This window comes from Oryctolagus cuniculus, chromosome X, assembly GCF_051225735.1.
Source record: "Oryctolagus cuniculus isolate XC-2025 breed Fujian yellow rabbit chromosome X, ASM5122573v1, whole genome shotgun sequence".
Classification (NCBI taxonomy): domain Eukaryota; kingdom Metazoa; phylum Chordata; class Mammalia; order Lagomorpha; family Leporidae; genus Oryctolagus; species Oryctolagus cuniculus.
The window spans coordinates 37,141,285-37,157,274 of record NC_142888.1 but is presented as its reverse complement, the minus strand read 5'-3'; the positions used below and the strand labels follow the sequence as shown (position 1 = coordinate 37,157,274).

Sequence of the window (15,990 nt, the reverse complement as noted above, 5' to 3'; positions counted from 1 at the left end):
CTAGGTTTGACATGGCTGAGAATGTGGTAATTGTGGCATCCCAGAAGCGACCCTTGGGTGGCCGGGAGCTCCAGCTGCCTTCTATGTCCATGTTGACATCCAAGACATCTACCCAGAAGTTCTTCTTGAGGGTACTACAGGTCATCATCCAGCTTCGGGACGACACACGCCGAGCTAACAAGAAAGCCAAGCAGACAGGCAGGCTAGGTATGGAACTAGAGTGTCCAATTGAGGGGCAGGGTTGGTGGTGGAGAACCCAGAGTTCCTGGAAGGGCAGGACTTAATGCCCTGTCTCCTTCCTGTTTGACCTTTTCCAAAGGAAAACGGTGATCCTGGTGTTAAATGTTGATGGTTGTATTCTGTTTCTTATTCAAGCTATGTATACTTAGAAAATTGATTAGGGCAAGTGGGAATTAAGGGAGAACAGAAATATGACAGGAAATTGGGGATCAACTTTGTGCTGAATGAGACTTCACTCACTGGGTGCACCTCCTTTCTGGCTCCCTTGATCATTCCTAACTAAAAATGCTGCAGCCGTGTGGCCTCAGCCATGGCCTGCCAAACCCTGCCCCCCACACACACACCTTGTTGCTTCTGTCCCCATAGAACCCTCTCACATGCCACCATCCCTCTGCCCAGCACCATGCTCCCTGCCCTTATTTGTAATGGTAGATCTTAGTGTGTGATGATGAGTGTACTGAAGCCAAAAACTCAAACACACCTCAGCAAGGTGCCCTGTGGCAGCCCAGGAGCTAGGAGAGAGGATACTGGGCACTTTCGCCTTCTTACATTTTGTATCTTGCCTTCCTTTTTTCTTTCTCCCAGGTTCCTCCGGTTTAGGCTCAGCTAGCAGCATCCAGGCAGCTGTTCGGCAGCTGGAGGCTGAGGCTGATGCCATTATACAAATGGTACGTGAGGGTCAAAGGGCCCGGAGACAGCAACAAGCAGCAACGGTTAGCATGATGCCTGTGGCCCCTCATTCATTTGTCTCTCTCTCTCTCTCTCTCTCTCTCTCTCTCTCTCTCCCCCCTCCCCCACCATGTCATCAGTGGGGTTCACTGCCATGACCTTGTACGCTTTTGCATTAAGTTTGCTATATGAATGCTTCTGGGAAACAGGGTTACTTTTCTGTTGGTATTTTCCTTACTGTTTGTTGATTGGTTTATTTGTTTGGTTTGAAATTTGATTTGTTTTAAAGCTTGGCCATCATACCCCACTCCCTGCTATCCAGTCAACAGTGGCGCTTTTGCAAACTGCCTAATGCTAAGTGTTTGGGTTCTGAAGGGGGAGGGGGTGTGGGGTAAAGATTTTTTTCAGTTTCATGTAACAATACAGGTATACCAGAGACATCTCAGGAATCCTACCCTTGAAAGTCTCCCAAACTTGGTGCACACAGCCCCCCACACAGTTACTTCTGTCTGTGGCTGTTCCCTCCACCCTGACCTCTGCCTCCATTTCCTCTAATTCCTTGGCACCTGGGCACTTGGACACTTTTAGGAGAAAACCCTCAGGTACTGAAATAGCGCAGTGTTGAGAACAAGTGGAGAGTGGCTGCAGTGAAAGCCTGGTATCACATAGGTGTGCTTGGGCACTTGCACTGTTTCCCTGTCCTTGAGACATACAAGTCACGCTTTCAAGAGTCAGGAAATGAAGGTATCCCTGAGAATAGCCTAGACTTTAGAGGCAGTGACCTCAGTAGAAACGAAAAGCAGTGAAAGCTGTTCTTCTTGAGTATCTTTTGCCCAATCTCTTTCCCATAACCTGATTAGATCAATTTTGTTTTTCAGTGATCCCACCCAAGAGAGGCTGCACTAGTTCCCCTAATGGTGCCCTTTTTGTGAGCAAACAAAAGCAGAGCAAGCCTCCCTTCTGCTCGTCTCAGTTATACATACACATACATGTCCACACATGTATATGTACACACATTTTTAACAAAGGAAAGAAAACCTGTCCCAGAAGAAAGTTTGAAGTCTGCATCCAGGTAGCTGGTGTCTGAGTAGGCACAGGAGGTTCACAGCAAAGTAGGTGGGGATGCCATTCTTGGGTCCTGGGGAGCTATAGTTTCTAAACCAGACATGGGACGAGTCCTTCCAAACTTCATGTGTGAGAAGTGGAAGGGCCGCCCTCTAGTCTGTCCATGAGGAAAGTGAAGTTGCTCCCTTTATGTGACTTTCTCTCCCTTTTATCCAGTCGGAGTCTAACCAGTCGGAGGCATCTGTCCGGAGGGAAGAGTCACCCATGGATGTGGACCAGCCATCTCCCAGTGCTCAAGATACTCAAACCATTGGTCAGTCCTACTTCCTATTTCCAGCCCAGCACAAGGGAGGGCCAGTCTTAGGAAATGGCTGCTGGATCACCTGCTCTCAACATACATAAGCTCAGTGCTTTCCGATACATAAATTGTTAGGATTAAACAGGTTAATGTGTGTATAGCACTTAGAGAAGCTCTTGTCACGGAATGAATGCTGTTATTAGTAGCATTTCTCAAAACTAATCATACACACCACAAGTGCTAGAGCCAGGATTCAAGCCTAAGGCTGTCAGCCTTGAGGAATGGCCAGGATTTGGTTTGAGAATGAAAAACAAAGGTCAGGAAGAAGTCTAAGCAGGGCAGGTGTGTGGTGGAGAGGTGGGCATAGAGAGAAAGGAAGAAGGGTTTGTGAAAAAGCAGTTGCTTCTTTCCCATCCAGAAAACGAGGCTGCATTGTGCTGCTTGGCTACTGGGCAGAATTTAGAACGTATCTCCGATGGATACCAGGAAAAGAGTGAGACATGAGGGTCCATCTATCACACCATGGCTTCCCGGGATTTTTTTTTTTTTTTTTTTTTTTCACTGTCCCAGGACAAGATGACTCATGGAAAATGGCATCAGACTCAACCCTGTCCTTGGAAAAGAAAATAGGGGGAAAGCAGCCTGCTTCCAAGGGCAGCTGTCAGAATTTAATGAGGATAATGTCCTAAAATGTACTTTTTAAACTAGAATGCAATCATCTCAAGTACCACCACTGTTGGATTCCCCTTGGGGACCCATGGGTGTCCTGGAAACTGGTGAGACAGGACTAGATGGGCACTGTCCAGTGGGACTTTCTGCCGTAGCTGTTAGCCACATGTGGCTATTGAGTGTTTGAAATGTGGATCCTGCGACCAAGGAACCAGATTTGTCATTGTTTTCATTTCATTTCATTTCATTTTAAAGTTACATAGCATCCAGTGCAGAACTAGACCTTACTCTCAGATGTTGCTCAGTGAGTAATAGTGGCTTAAGGGGCCAGTCTCCCGTGATCTCTCTAGTAGTGTTTGGTCTGGAAAACATCTAAAAGGGAGAGAAATCTCAAAGGGTTTATGACTCTTTTCTGTGTGTGCAGTAGCTTCAGATGGAACCCCACAGGGGGAGAAGGAAAAGGAGGAGAGGCCGCCTGAATTACCGCTGCTCAGTGAGCAGCTGAGCCTGGACGAGCTGTGGGACATGCTGGGGGAGTGCTTAAAGGAACTGGAGGAATCCCACGACCAGCATGCGGTGCTAGGTGAGTTGTCTGAGCATCCAACTGTCAACTCATGTTCTGCTTGGAGCCTTCTCTGCCAACTTGCTTTCCTGCCTTCTGGCTCAGTGTCTCTGTGATGAGAATTCAAAACAAAGTTGTTTTTTCTCTGACCTTGGTATCATAAAAAAGATTGGCCTTCTCTCTTAACATCTCCTGTGTTTTGGTGTTTAGACCAGCGGAATCTTGATAGGCAAATGGCCCATCCCATTTTTCTTTGAGTTCAAGGAAGTTGTGACTTCCTCTGTGGCTTTGTTCTGCCATTATTATTTCTCTGCAAGTTTTCTTTATTTCTTCCTCCACCTTAGATTTTTGTAATTTGTTTGTCAAAGTGAAGAGGTTTCTAGAGTGGGGCTCATAAAAGTCACTTTGCTTTCATTCCTGCCTACAGTGCTGCAGCCTGCCGTCGAGGCCTTCTTTCTTGTCCATGCCACAGAGCGCGAGAGCAAGCCTCCTGTCCGAGACACTCGAGAGAGCCAGCTGGCACACATCAAGGACGAGCCTCCTCCACTCTCCCCTGCCCCCTTAACCCCAGCTACACCCTCCTCCCTTGACCCCTTCTTCTCCCGGGAACCCTCATCTATGCACATCTCCTCAAGCCTTCCTCCCGACACGCAGAAGTTCCTTCGCTTTGCAGGTACAGAGAACCCTCAGACCCCCACAAGTAGTAGAAGCCTTCATCTGATACAGGGTCGTGTTCGTACGTTTTATCCTTAACTGGTTCAGGAGAGAGAGAGGGATGGGGGTATGTGTGTATTAGAAGTTGAACCAAGTCATTACGGAAGCCCTTGTGCTACTCTAAGGGATTTAGATTTTACCCTGAAGCCATAGGAAGCCAGGTGTGGGTAGAAATGGTCAGAGGCACATCCACCCCTCGAGGCTGATCCCTGGCTTTGGTGAGTTCCTTTTTCAGGCCCCTGACAAAAGGGAAGAAAGAATGACTGGCTGGTTGGCTGTCTCATAGCCTTCTGGGACCCATGGAGTGCTGATTGCTGCTGTCGTTTGTCCCCTCAGAGACTCACCGCACTGTGTTAAACCAGATCCTACGGCAGTCCACCACCCACCTCGCCGACGGGCCTTTTGCTGTCCTGGTGGACTACATTCGTGTCCTCGACTTTGATGTCAAGCGCAAGTATGTGCCCTTGATGTTGGGGGATCAGGAGCTCCCCAAAGAGCATCTCCCCTCCCAGAAGGGAGTTGCTCCTGGGGCCAGAAGTTTGTCTTGGTGGCAGACACGCAGAACAGTGCTGGTGGGGAAGGAAGACACTCAGCTGAAGCCATGCCACTCACTCTCCCTGCCTTCTGTACCCCTTCTCCATTGTTATCAGCAAGATCAGAGCCACGTTATTTCTAAAGACCATTCTGTCCATTGGTGTAGTGAAGGAGGGGCAGGTGGCAGGCCCCCCTCAGCTTCTACAGACTCCCAGGTCAGCCCTGCTCTTCCTCCCTGTGCACAGACACATGCTCCCCTGTGTGCTATAGAATTCCATGCCATATCTCCGTGGCCACTCATTCAGTGGAAATGGAGAAAATTTAGAGTTAGTAATGAATGAGCTACCTTCCACACCACCACCAACTACCAGGCACTTCCCAAGTGGGTAGGGAGGCAGAGGTGGCAACATTGTGGGTCTTTTAAAAAAAATGTATTTATTTATTTGAAAGAGTTACAGAGAGAGAGAGAGACAGAGATCTTCCATCCACCAGTTCACTCCCCAGATAGCTGCGACGACCAGTGCCAGGCCAGGCCGGAGCCAGAAGCCAGGAACATCATTCAGGTCTCCCACATGGGTGGCAGGGGACCAAACACTTGGGACCATCTTCTGCTATTTTTCCCAGGCCATTAGCAGGGAGCTGGATCGGAAGTGGAGCAGCCGGGACTTGAACCTGCACCCATGTAGGATGCCAGCACTGCAGATGGTGGCTTTACCTGCTACACCACAGTGCTGGCCCCCATTGCGTCTTTATCCTAGTCAAACGGAATTTGCTCTGCCACCCTCAATCCTATTTTCCTTCCTTTCCTGCCTCCCAAGGTATTTCCGCCAGGAGCTGGAGCGTTTGGATGAAGGGCTCCGGAAAGAAGACATGGCTGTGCATGTCCGCCGTGACCATGTGTTTGAAGATTCCTATCGTGAGCTGCATCGCAAATCCCCTGAAGAAATGAAGAATCGATTGTAAGAACCCTGAGAAGAGAACAGATTGGGGGGCTGGTTGGCAGGGTGTTTCTAAACAGTAACAATTTCTTCCTCTGGCCTCTGATTTAGGGTTGTTCCTCCCCTCCCCCCATGAGTCTGGTTTAGGTAATCTCGCTGAGCTTCTCCCATCTTCTGGGCTTGCGCCACTGTCATACTAGGGATAGGAAACCTGGGGAGCCGGTACTCCGGCGGGTGGGGGAGGTTGTACTTGGATGAGTGGTCCCCGACCACTGCATGGGTGCTTCTGAAGGCAGGAGGTTGGCGGTTGACCAGGAAACCAAAGTTCCCCGATTGTGCCCTGCTCTTCTAGCATGCCCCACTTCCTCTCAGTGGCTTCATTTAGGCCTCTTAACCTTGCCTGCTGAACGTGTTTTCTGGAATATTGGCACATCTGTACTGATATTTCAGGACCTCTCTCCCATCCATCAGGGATGGGTTTGTGTGTGTGTGTTTTTCTGTCCCAGCTCCCCAGCCCCTCTTTGGGCTCTCCTGGCACTCTGAGGTCACCTCTCTATCTGTAGACACTGCACTCCCCAAAGACTTCTGCACAGCACTTCTGTCTCTGCTCTCTTAATGCAGGTATATAGTATTCGAAGGAGAAGAAGGGCAGGATGCTGGAGGGCTCCTGCGGGAGTGGTATATGATCATCTCTCGAGAGATGTTTAACCCGATGTATGCCTTGTTCCGTACCTCACCCGGTGATCGAGTCACCTACACCATCAACCCGTCTTCCCACTGCAACCCCAACCACCTCAGCTACTTCAAGTTTGTTGGACGCATTGTGGCCAAAGCTGTATATGATAACCGCCTCCTGGAATGCTACTTCACTCGGTCCTTCTACAAACACATCTTGGGCAAGTCTGTCAGGTGAGGATGTGGTACAGTCCTTGCACTGTCCTCAGCCCTGGAGGTCAAGTCCTTGTGTTCCACTGCTGTATGTCCTCCTCCCTTCCCCCCGGCCCATGACCCCTCTCTCTGTTTTTTAGATACACAGATATGGAGAGTGAAGATTACCACTTCTACCAGGGCCTGGTTTATCTGCTGGAAAATGATGTCTCTACACTAGGCTATGACCTCACCTTCAGCACTGAGGTAGGTCAAGACAGTACATCCTGACCAGCCTAGGAGATGTGATTTGGGATCACCTTGCAGTTGGCCCTGGATAATGTCTCATAGTTCTAAGGGGGCCTCTTCTTACAGTTCAGTGCCCCATGCACCATGAGACAGAGTGTGGCAAGTGTTCACGTGAGACATCGTGAACAGAAAAACCAGAATGCATGAAGCAATCCAGGCTGTTTACTGATTTCCCCTTTATTAAAAAAAATGCTGTGGTACATAATAATTCTTTCCCCAAAGTAATTCACTGTAAAAAAATTATACAGAGAAAAATGAAAAACAGAAAATATTTGAGGCTACTCTTCCCCCAAATTGTTTTCCACAAAGATTGTGCCCTGTGCACTTTTCCCTTATTGTCTGCTGCCTTTATGTGTTTTGGGGCATAACTTCCCTCTTTCTGACCCTGAGCCCTTGCCTGCTAGGGGAGTTGTAGGCTACTAGGAGCAAGGACTGTCGCTGTTCCAAATGGGCTTGCCTTGCCCTCTGCCCAGCACCTGGCAAATGGGTTCCCAGGCACCCATGGTAGCCCCACCCTAGACTAAGCCTGATACGTATAATTGGTGTTTTGGGTTTTCCAGGTCCAAGAGTTTGGAGTCTGTGAAGTTCGTGACCTCAAACCCAATGGGGCCAACATCTTGGTAACAGAGGAGAATAAGAAGGAGTATGTACACCTGGTGTGCCAGATGAGAATGACAGGTAAGGGAAATGTCCCTCAGACCTCCAGTTGCTCAACTTGGGAGGAAGTCAGATTTCATTCATTTCACAAGCATTTTTTGTCCTCTTCCCCTATGGTACAGCCATAAATGCCTTGCACAAAAGGAGTCCAAAAAAAAAAAAGTCAAGATACTTGGCCAAAATTATTTAACCTCCTTTCTCATATAAGGACCTAGAAGTAGAGTAGTAGGAGAGAAAGACAGTCCAGTCAGCACCTCATAGCATCAGGAGCTAAACTGGGGATCTGTGACCTCTAACAGTCGCAGAGTTCAGAAGCCCCGTGGCTTTTTTGTTCTCTCCCCAGGGGCTATCCGCAAACAGCTGGCTGCTTTCTTAGAAGGCTTCTATGAGATCATTCCGAAGCGCCTCATTTCCATCTTCACCGAGCAGGAATTAGAGCTGCTCATATCAGGACTGCCCACCATTGACATTGATGACCTGAAATCCAACACTGAGTACCATAAGTACCAGTCCAACTCTATTCAGGTGAGCTGCTGCTGGCATCCCTCCATGAAGGGTCCTCTGAGCCCAAGCAGTGCCAAGTATATGATGTCAAATAAACCAGCACTTTCAGAGGAAGGGGACTGTGGGTGGCAGTTTACCTGTACCTAACTCTTCGTTCTTCCAGAGCATATTTTCAGAGGATGTTCTTGCCCAGCTTATGAACGAAAGATCTGAAGCCCATCGCACAGAAGGGACTTGCCTGAAATCCCAGATACCCTCCTGGTTCCCAAATTCCATCCCTCCTCACTCCTCTCCTAGGAGCTCTTTTCCTAACACCAGCTTCCTGGTGTCTATCCTGCAGATCCAATGGTTCTGGAGAGCATTGCGTTCTTTCGACCAAGCTGACCGTGCCAAGTTCCTCCAGTTTGTCACGGGTACATCCAAAGTGCCCCTACAAGGCTTTGCTGCCCTCGAAGGCATGAATGGCATCCAGAAGTTTCAGATCCATCGAGATGACAGGTCCACGGATCGCCTGCCTTCAGCTCACACATGGTAAGAGAAAAGGCTTGTTTCTCCTTTTCAGCATTCAGATCAAGCTTGCATACTTTGACGCTTCTAGGTCTCTACCCTGCCCAAGGTTGGGAACACAAGTCTGGCCCAGTCCAGGATCTTGGATAGTTTACAGTTTGGTGGTTCGACGGAGAAGGTGATGTTTAAGATGGGAGGACGGGCAAGACAGGAAGTGGGGGCTGGGGAGACATTGGCAGGTAAGCTCCACCCCAGGGGAGCATGGTGTGTTCCAGGACTTGGCATAGCTGGAGCAAGGAGAAATGCAGGGAGCAGGAAGCTGTAGAAGTCAGAGCACCAGTGACCCTAAATACCTCTCTAGAGTTGGTACTTTAAGCCCATCCCTGTAGGTAAGGCAGTAATGTTGAAGGGAGAGTGACAGGGTCAGGTTTGTTTTTAGTGCCTGCTGGCCAATGGCAGAGCCAGCTTAGAGAACAGCAGGCCAGGCGAGGACAAGATTGGGAATCAGCTAGAATTGAGGCATAGGCTGCCTCAGGGAGGGAGAGTCAGGTGGGAATCCAGGGGTTTATTGGGTTGTTGTCTTTCTTCGTGAACTGGTCTTTCTTCTTCCCCTAGTTTTAATCAGCTGGACCTGCCTGCCTATGAGAGCTTTGAGAAGCTCCGCCACATGCTACTATTGGCCATCCAGGAGTGCTCTGAAGGTTTTGGGCTGGCCTAAGGAGGCCCTGCCCACATCTGTGGGGTTTTTCTACCATTGTTGGACCTGGGGAGGGGGGAAATTTAAAAAGAACCAGAAAGAAAATGTCAGAAACCAATAAATGAAATCCACCAACTCACCGTGTGTGTCCCAGCTGCCCCATCTTCCCCAGTGCAGACCTGGTGCCCTTCTCCTGCTCATTCTCTCTCCTGCCCTCCCATTTCCTCACCTCCTCTCCCCTTTCTGTGCCGTCCATGATCCCCCACCCCATGTGTTAAAAAAGGCGGTAGCCTTTGCAGGGACCTGTTTGTCCCAACTGTTTGAACAGTGTGCTCCTCAGATTCTGTGTTCAGAAGGATTTGCTGCATTGAGACTTGAAACCTTTGGATAGGGGAAAAATTATATATATATATATTTTTTTGTTCTGTTTGCATTTCTTAATTTGTGCTTGGAATGTGTTGATGTGCACAGCTAATGATTCAATGCGAGACAAGATTGGCGTCTGTGTTGTGGAGGTTTCAAATAAAGAGCACTCTTCATAACTCACCTTTCACAATGGAGTTTTTTTCAAAAACAAAAAACAAACAAACTCAAAAGCACATGCTAGACATCTGGAGAAACGAATCCAAATGGGCTCTCCAAGAAAGCATCTCTGTCCTACCCACTCGCCCATCCGCCTCTACCACTGGAGCAACTTCCTCCTTCCAAGCTGGTTCCCCCGCAGTCAGGAGAGATCGGCATCCACCCAGAACCGGGGTGCAGTTCATTGTGTAGAGTGGGACCTGCGCCTGCGCCTGCGCCTGCCGGCCACGATGGCATTAGAGATCGGAGCCAAGCACAAAGCGTCACCTTGCTCAAGGGGAACCAAGCGCAGCAGGTTGTACAAAATTGTCAGAGAGCTCACTCATCCCTCCCAGGGATTTCACCTGGGCGGGCAGTCTGCATAATCTCCAGTCTGGGGCTCAGTTGCAAATCTTGATTTAATTTGTTGATGGTTTAGTTCATTTCTAATAAATTTTAACAAGCAAAGAATTTGACTAGCTCGCCAGATTACCGTTCTTTTTGTTTGTTTTTTGTTTGGTCTCTTCCTCTTGTCATCTGCCTGCCTGTCTGCCAGTCTGCTCACAGACCACCTAGGAGTTTCTTGTGGTTTTTACTCCATCCAGCACTTGAAGCTGAGCCAAGGACTTTTGGTGGTCCAGCCTTCAAAGAAAAAAATAATTTAATAAAACTTTAGTTAGAAAAATTCACCCCAAGTTGTGCTTGCTTTGTGTGGTTTTTCTTATTCTGTAAGGTGCTGTCTCTGAAAGCGTCTCCCCACGGCTCTCCAGAGTGGGTAGAGGTGCGCAGGGCTGTGCCCTGTGCAGATGGCCGCTGCACTTACTTCATATTCACAGTCTTCTGTAACTGGCCTGCGCCGATACTGGGGAAGGTGGCTGCAGTGCCCCGTCACTGTTCCTGGGCTGCTAGTTGAGAAGAGGAGATGGTGATCAGCTCTGATGGATGCAGAAGGCCGGAAGGGTTGGGACAGGCATCCCATTGTCACTGGCACTTGGGTTGAATCATCACGCTAGAGAAGGCCCGGGGCGGGCCGGGGGGCGGGGGGGGTGGGGGTTGAGATAGCAGGAGTTTCCTTTATAGGACCTGGTGTGAGTGAGCAAGGATGGATGGTGGCTTGAGATGAGGCTGGGAGCCCAGGAGGGCATTAAAATGGAAAGAATAAGCAAGAAGACAGAATTGCATAAACAAGAACTGGTTCTTCAAAATAAAGTAGAACAATGTTCGTATGGGTCATTTAAATTTGAGAGGGACCCATGAGTTGGAGTTTCAGAGTTGCCTGTGGGGGCTGGAAATGCAGATGGAATGATCCTGAAGGAAATGGAAGGAGAGCTAATCCAGTGGCACACTTCCAAGATTGAGATCTAGGGGGACAGTACTGTAGCATGCACGGCAGCTTAGGACAGATGTCACTGGCCTCCGATATCAGGAGTGCTGATTGGAGTTCCAACTACTATGCTTCTGACCCAGCTCCCTGCTTAATGTGTCTAGCAAGGAAGTGGATGATGGTCCACATGCTGTGCCCTTCCTACCACCCATGTGGGAGGCCAGAATGGAGTTTCAGCTTCCTGGCTTTGGCCTGCCTTTTGCAGGCACTCAAAAAGTAAACCAGTGGATGGGAGATCAATCTGACTCAAAATAGTTTAAAGGTTGTTTAAGATTCACTTTATTTGAAAGAGCAACAGAGACAGATCTTCCATCTGCTGGCTCACTTATGGCTGCAATAACCTGATCTGGGCCAGGCCAAAGCCAGGGTTAATACTCCGTCCTGGTCTCCCACATGGTGGCAGGAACCCAAGTACTTGGGCCATCATCTCTTTTCCCAGGCTCATTAGCAGGAACCTGGACTGGAAGTGGAGGAGCTAGGACTAGAACCGGCACTCCAGTATGAAATGTGGGCTTCCAAGTGATGACTTGTGGGGAGCAACTCGGACTAGACTAAGTTACTGGAATTAAGACTTATTCTATGCATCTGCTCTCCCACAATATGGCGCTGAGAAGGGAGAAACAGCTTCTACTCAGCTGCCTCCAGTTCAACCAACAAGCTGTAGGAGCTGCTCCTGATTGGAGGAGAGCAGCGTACTCGGCGTGTGGGTAGCAGAGTTGGGATTGGTGGAAGAGGACTATAAAGGAGGCGAGAGACAATATGCACCAGGAACATCTAAGGGGAACATCTATCTGAAGGAACACCTGTGCAGCCCCCGAGAGAGCCAGCCGGCGGTGTGCCGCTCCCCCGCGGAAGTGGGGAATGTGGCAGGGGGAACCGCCCTTCCACGGAGGTGGAAGGGATAGTAGCCAACCCGGGAAGAACCAGCAGCAAACCCAGGGAGGGCCGAGCAGACAAAAGAACAGCGCAGGGTCCTGTGTCGTTCCTCCACGAAGAGGGGGAGCGACAATGACTGAACCTGCCGTGTCACAAGGCACAAGTAGGAGAACTTGAATTTGAATGCTGCTTCAAGATTATTTGGAGGAGAGCACATCCATCTGCTTGCTTGTTCCCCACATGACCACAGTGGCTGAGGCTGGAACAGGCTGAAGCCAGGGGAGTGAAACTCCTCTCCCTTGTGGATGGCTGAGTGTCCAAGCTGTTGGACCATCCAGTTCCTTCCCGGGTGCACTAGCAGGGAGCTGGATCGGAAGCGGGGCAACTGGGACTGCAACCAGCACTCTAATACGGGTTGCTGGCATCACAAGTGGCAGCTTAAACTGCACCATAACACCGGCCCCTGAGTAAGAATTTTAACAGAGGGGCTGGTGCTGTGGCGCAGTACGTTAATCCTATGCCTGCAGTGGTGGCATCCCATTGGGGCACCAGTTCTAGTCCTGGCTGCTCCTTTCTGATCCAGCTCTCTGCTGTGGACTGGGAAAGTAGTGGAGGATGGCCCAAGTGTTTGGGCCCCTGCACCTGTGTGAGAGACCTAGAAGCTCCTGGCTTCTGACTTCGGATTGGCCCAGCTCTGGCCATTGCACCCATTTGGGGAGTGAACCAGCAGATGGAAGACCTGTCTCCCTCTCACTGCCTGTAACTCTACCTCTCAAATAAAGAAAATATTTTAAAAAATTTAACAGTTTTATTGAACACTTACCATGTATTAGCAATGCTGAGAAGCCTCTGCTCTCAAGACTCATTGAAGAAGGAGGCAACCGTTAAGAGCACAAGGACAATAGTACACAAAGGGACTTAATAAGACCAGGTTAGTGAGATTAATAATCTTCCCAAACGCAATAACCAGTCATAAAACTTAATAGCAAATAGATTCCATTCACAAAAGCTAATATTTAATATTACATATTTGGGGCTTTTGCCCATGGTTCCTGGCTCATTTCCTCCCCAAGGTGGACCACAGAAACTTACTGATCATGTGACCATCTTCACTCCCGAAGGGTCCTGCCCCGCGCCCTGGAGGAAGGAACACTGCAGAAGAATCTAAACACAGGCCCTGCTGGGTTTCCCTGTGCAGCCTATCAGCTATCATGTCCATGCAGTGAAGTCTCCCTAAAAACCCAGGGATGGCGTTCAGGAGGAGGATGGGCCCTAAAAGGGCCTGGGGCACCAGGCCCCTTCCCTCTTATCTCACTCATGCCTCTCTTCATCTACCCGCTGCAATAAACCCACCAACGAATTTCTCTGGCTCCTGTGAGACACTCGAGCAAATTGATGGAACACGAGGAGGAAGTTATGGGAACCTTGATGGCCAGAGGCACAGGTAAAGCCACCTGGGGCTTGCGAGTGGCACCCAAAATTGGGAGAGGAGTGGTCTTGGAGATTGAGGCCTCCACCCATGGGGACCTGATGCTGTCTCCAGGTCGGTAGTGTTTGAAATGAATTGGAGGACCCCAAAGGTGGTGTCTACTGCTGCAAAACAAAGCACTACTCTACTCACTGTTGCTTATACCCTCCTCCATCATTCAGCTGTGCACCTGCCATGTGCCAGACTGGGGGTGCTGCAGTGAACACATTAGTCGGAACGGCTTACCTCCCTGAGGCTAACGGTCTAGCAGGGCAAGCAGGGGTGTTGACATCCTCTTCATCTGTGAAGAAAAAGCAAAGGGAAAGAGAGGAGAGGCTATTTTAGCGGGGGTGATCAGAGGAAGGTCTCCCTGAGGAGGTGACATTTGAGTAAGGGAGACTAATTTGAAGAACCGAGGATATAAGCCACTGGTGGGTCCCAAAGAACAGTATTCCAGGCAGGGGGAACAGCCAGTGAAGGGCCAGTGTTGGAGTGCCAGTCCTGGCTGCTCCGCTTCTGATGCACCTGGGGAAACAACGGAGGATGGGCCAAGTGCTTGGGTCTGGGCCACGTGGGAGACCCAGATGGAGTTCCTGCCTCCTGGCTCCCGCCTGGCTGTTGCAGCCATGTGGGGGAGTGAATCAATTAATTCTCTCTCTTTCCTTCAGATAAGTAGATAAATCTTTTAAGAAAAAAGAAAGGCTGCTAATGGGATAACATGGACCCTTTAAGAAAGACCAGGTGGGAGTGGAAAGTGGTATAGGAATCAAGCAGGCCAAAGAGGCCACATCCGGGGTTTTATTCAGAGTAGGATGCAAAGTACCACAGGGCACTGCGCAGAGGCCTTGTCATCTGAACCTCACAGGGTGCTGTGGAGAGAGGAGGGGCCAGGTGGAGAGGCCCAGAAAGCCTCAGGAGGCAGCCCAGAAGTGACCTGCCCAGGGGCGGACCCCCAATCCAACTCCCCGCTAATGTGCCTGGGAAAGCAGCAGCAGATGACCCAAGTGCCACCTACGTGGGGGACCCCGACAAAGCTCCTGGCTGCCCGCTCCCCCTATACCCCACCCCCGCCCAACCCTGGCCCTTGCGGCGATTTGAGGAATGAACTAGCAGGTGCAGGTGGAAGAGCTCTCTCTCCCTTTGCCTTTCAAATAAATAACTTTAAAAAACTATGAGTAAGAGATTTTTAAAAAGAAGGAAAAGATCCTAGCTTCAGTGGACACGCCCACTCCACAAAAGCGGCCACCTTAGGAAGCAGAGGCGGCCCACCCAGCCCTCTGCCCCAGTCTATGCCGCCAGATCAGCGGCCTCACTCCTGCGCAGGAGGCCTAAAGCCAATGGCAGGGCACAAACTTGGCTCCAGGGCGCTCGGTTCCCCACCTAAAGGGGCGGGACTCAGCGGCTTCCCGCGAAGGCACCACCCAGAGCAGCCCCGCCCAGGGCTCCTTCCGGGCCCCCTCCTCTCCAACCCCGCCTCCTCCGGGGAAATACGTGGGACTGTGTTCCTGATTGGATAAACTGGAGAAGGGCGGGTTCTTTCTGTGTCTGGGAGGTTGTGTATAGCCTAAACTGCGAGTGCTCGCGTAGGACTGGGCGTGGCTGCTCCCATGGCTGTGTGTAACCAGATGGGCTTGCTGGGGAGCGTGGGGGCTGGCTCTGAGTGTCTGGTTCTAGGAGAGGACGTGTGTGTCTTTCCACGCATGGCCGGGTCTGGTGCCTTCCCTTATAGTGATCGTGTGAATGTCAGTAAATACGTGAAAAAGTGGCTGTGGCTGTTTCTGGGACAAGGGATGTGTCAGTCTTCATATATGTATGTTATCTGTGACTGTGTGAGCACATGTCTGCGTGGGGTTGCCTTTGTATTTGGAACTGACCTTTTTTAAGAATTTTTTTTTTATTTATTTGAAAGGGTTACAGAGAAAAGTAGAAACAGAGAGAAAGAGGTCTTCCCCAAATGACCGCTATAGCCAGAGCTAAGCTGATCCGAAGCCAGGAGCCAGGAGCTTCCTCCTGGTCCCCCTTGCAGGTGCAGAGGCCCAAGGACTTGGGCCATCATCTACTGCTTTCGCAGGCCACAGCAGAGAGCTGGATAGGAAGAGGAGCAGCCAGGACTTGAACCGGCACCCAGATGGGATGCTAGTGCTGCAGACCAGGGCTTTAACCCGCTGCGTAAAAGTGTCAGCCTCAAGAACTTTCTTGGCCGGCGCCGTGGCTCAATAGGCTAATCCTCCAATTTGCGGCGCCGGCACACCGGGTTCTAGTCCCGGTCGGGGCGCCGGATTCTGTCCCGGTTGCCCCTCTTCCAGGCCAGCTCTCTGCTATGGCCAGGGAGTGCAGTGGAGGATGGCCCAGGTGCTTGGGCCCTGCACCCCATGGGAGACCAGGAAAAGCACCTGGATCCTGGCTCCTGCCATCGGATCAGCGCGGTGCGCCGGCTGCAGCGGCGGCCATTGGAGGGTGAACCAACGGCA

The 15,990-nt window shown here is 50.4% G+C and overlaps 1 protein-coding gene across 50 annotated transcripts in view; it reads left to right on the top strand.

Annotated features, from left to right (window-relative positions):
* The window catches only part of HUWE1 (HECT, UBA and WWE domain containing E3 ubiquitin protein ligase 1), a 142,696-nt gene extending 132,924 nt beyond the window's left edge, over positions 1–9,772 (top strand). For 41 of the 50 annotated variants that reach the window (XM_089324739.1, XM_089324753.1, XM_089324748.1 and 38 more), the window contains 14 exons: positions 5–207; positions 826–953; positions 2,191–2,287; positions 2,691–2,765; positions 3,366–3,524; positions 3,931–4,176; positions 4,554–4,671; positions 5,570–5,710; positions 6,311–6,598; positions 6,718–6,823; positions 7,426–7,543; positions 7,866–8,047; positions 8,367–8,557; positions 9,149–9,772. In XM_089324739.1, the coding sequence (XP_089180865.1) occupies positions 5–207; positions 826–953; positions 2,191–2,287; positions 2,691–2,765; positions 3,366–3,524; positions 3,931–4,176; positions 4,554–4,671; positions 5,570–5,710; positions 6,311–6,598; positions 6,718–6,823; positions 7,426–7,543; positions 7,866–8,047; positions 8,367–8,557; positions 9,149–9,251 (2,155 nt within the window). In that variant the 3' untranslated portion in view covers positions 9,252–9,772. The remainder of the gene's footprint in view (positions 1–4; positions 208–825; positions 954–2,190; positions 2,288–2,690; positions 2,766–3,365; positions 3,525–3,930; positions 4,177–4,553; positions 4,672–5,569; positions 5,711–6,310; positions 6,599–6,717; positions 6,824–7,425; positions 7,544–7,865; positions 8,048–8,366; positions 8,558–9,148) is intronic. The other 9 variants (XM_089324760.1, XM_089324755.1, XM_089324746.1 and 6 more) reach the window with 3 other exon arrangements.
* The last annotated feature ends 6,218 nt before the right edge of the window (positions 9,773–15,990 follow it).